The following is a 2,500-nucleotide window of genomic DNA, read 5'->3' on the forward strand; positions in this document are numbered from 1 at the left end:
GCCAGCCTTGCTCCGGGTCACTCCTCCCCCACGGGGACGTGGCGTGGAGCGGGCCCCTCCGCCCTCCTGTGCCCCACCAGCTGGGCGGCACCGAGCAGTCGCTATACTACCGCCAGTGGACGAGCGCACGCACGCACCACGCTGATTACGGCGGCCCTGGCGGCCCCCAACCTCGCAGACTTCTGCTCAGCGGGCCTCCCCAGGTCAGAACCGCCACTGGTCCGACACACTCGGAACCACATGGAGCTTCAGCTCCGAAAACACCGACACCACCCTGCTGACATATCAGTCAATATTAAAGTGCTTGTACAGAAGGTCTGCGTGTGTTTTGGCCATTTTGGACTGCACAGAGACAGCACTCGTTTGCGCTCCTTCTGACCTACTGCTCCGCCCGAGCCCCCTCTCAGCCTCCACCCGCCTGTGTTACAGGTGGGAAAGACTGGAGCCTACCTGCAGTTTCTACGCATCCTGTTTCGCATGCTCATCAGACTGCTAGAGGTGGACGTGTACGACGAAGACGAGTTGGAGGAAGGTGAGAGAGAGAGGGAGAGAGAGAGAGAGGGAGTGTTATCCATTCTGTCTGTATTGTTCTACTATATTACTGATCTTTTGTGTTGTTGTTTTGTGCTGTTCTGCTCATATATCCTTTCTTCATGTCCTTCAAAGAGTGTTCAGTCACAGTTATGTGCCAATTACACAGAACTTTAACCTTTACTCGTTATCTTTTAAAGATTGTAGGCCATTTTCTGTAAAATCAGGATTTGCTGACTTTCTACTACTGACACATTGTTTATTGTTTTGTTATTGTGTTGCTATTGTTAATCATGGTTAATGGTTACTGTTTCCATGGTTACTGAAGCCTGGCATATGAGAGGTGCTGATCGCATCTTTAAAGCTTTAACAAACCACCTTCCTCCCGCAGATGTCACACTGGAGACGACGTCTCCCCTCCCTAGCACCCCCCAGTGGCCTGACCTGGAAGATATACAAAAGATGCCCTTTGACCTATGCCCTCGAGACCCCAAGTTCAGGCATTGCAGCGCAGTGTATTCAGACAGACCCAGAAGTGCGTAATTCAACAGCTCCCCATACCACACTCGATTCTCACCTCACCGCCCAAACTAACTCCCACGTCAAAACAGTTTGAAATGAAGTTTTTGAAACATATTCTCACAGTATTTCAGGGGTTTTGTGCAGTGCTCCGTCCATCTCTACTGCCCTACACTACCATAATAAATAAAGGAATGGCACTTCTGTTGGTATGTGATTGTGTGTTTGTTACAGGAGTAAGAGGAAATGAGTGTGATGAAGATGGCGAGGTGAAGAAGAACACTGTTTCGATCCGGCTGAGCATATTTGCGGCCCACAATGCATTTCATCACTGCGAACAGTGTCATCATTACAGTGAACCAGGCCCCGTCCGTCCGGTGCGTGTGGTTACACTGGTGTGTGTGTGTGTGTGTGAGTCCCATCAGATGATCTGGTTACGCTGGTGTGTGTGTGAGACCTGTCAAACGATCTGTGGTTACGCTGGTGTGTGTGTGTGTGTGTGTGTGTGTGTGTGTGTGTGTGTGTGTGTGTGTGTGTGTGTGTGTGTGTGTGTGTGTGTGTGAGTCCCGACAGGTATGTGTGAAGGCCATGTCAGAGACCTTGTTTATGATGGTGTTTGTGTGTGTGTGTGTGTGTGTGTGAACGTAGTAAATTATACAACTGAGAAACACTACCACATATCTTAAGTAATAACTTCACTTTGTAAACACCTCTCACGCTACATAAGCTGAGCTGCAGTGGTCAGCGTTACAACTCAATTCCAGAGTGAATAAGGAATGAACCACAGACATCATTTGTCTTGCACAAGTCTATCACTGCCAGACACTATCTGAGCACCGTTAGCGTACCAAGCTTGCTTAGTGAGGGACCTACATAATCTCAGATTAGCAGAGCTCAGTCTCGGGTTTCCACATCAAACCTTTCACAAACGACCAGTATAAGTACTGTCTGTGTACTTAGCTGTTACACACACATGCTGTGTGACATTCAGCAGGTTGAAGTGTTTCATGTCTTTGTACTCTGCTCAGTATGACCACTGTCACTCCGTCACTGCTGTGCGTAACGCTGTGACGTTGCCGTGCCTGACAGAGTCTGCAGAAGTTTAGAGAGTTACATCTGGCTGGACAACCGGTGACGTGTGTGTGTGTGTGTGTGTGTGTGTGTGTGTGTGTGTGTGTGTGTGTCCACAGCTGTGTGAGTACACCTTCCACGTGTTCTCGTTCTGCTCCTCTATGCTGGGTGAGGAGGTTCAGCTTCACTTTGTCATCCCCAAGACCAAGGAGTGTCATTTCATCTTTAGCCAGCAGGGGCACCATCTGGAGAGCATGCGCCTGCCTCTGCTCTCCGACCAGGTGAAGAACACCTCAGGAAGACCCCACCCCACACACACACACACACACACTCTCTCATACCCCCCCCCCCACACACACACACAATCTCATACCCCCCC

The 2,500-nt window shown here is 49.9% G+C and overlaps 1 protein-coding gene across 4 annotated transcripts in view; it reads left to right on the plus strand.

Moving 5' to 3' along the window:
* The window catches only part of greb1l (GREB1 like retinoic acid receptor coactivator), a 57,588-nt gene that overhangs the window by 45,713 nt on the left and 9,375 nt on the right, over nt 1-2,500 (plus strand). For all 4 annotated transcript variants that reach the window (XM_035519914.1, XM_035519916.1, XM_035519915.1 and 1 more), the window contains 5 exons: nt 1-203; nt 430-532; nt 923-1,066; nt 1,285-1,427; nt 2,241-2,402. The exon at nt 1-203 is cut by the window's left edge and continues 363 nt beyond it. In XM_035519914.1, the coding sequence (XP_035375807.1) occupies nt 1-203; nt 430-532; nt 923-1,066; nt 1,285-1,427; nt 2,241-2,402 (755 nt within the window). The remainder of the gene's footprint in view (nt 204-429; nt 533-922; nt 1,067-1,284; nt 1,428-2,240; nt 2,403-2,500) is intronic.

This window comes from Electrophorus electricus, chromosome 19 (assembly GCF_013358815.1).
Source record: "Electrophorus electricus isolate fEleEle1 chromosome 19, fEleEle1.pri, whole genome shotgun sequence".
NCBI lineage: Eukaryota > Metazoa > Chordata > Actinopteri > Gymnotiformes > Gymnotidae > Electrophorus > Electrophorus electricus.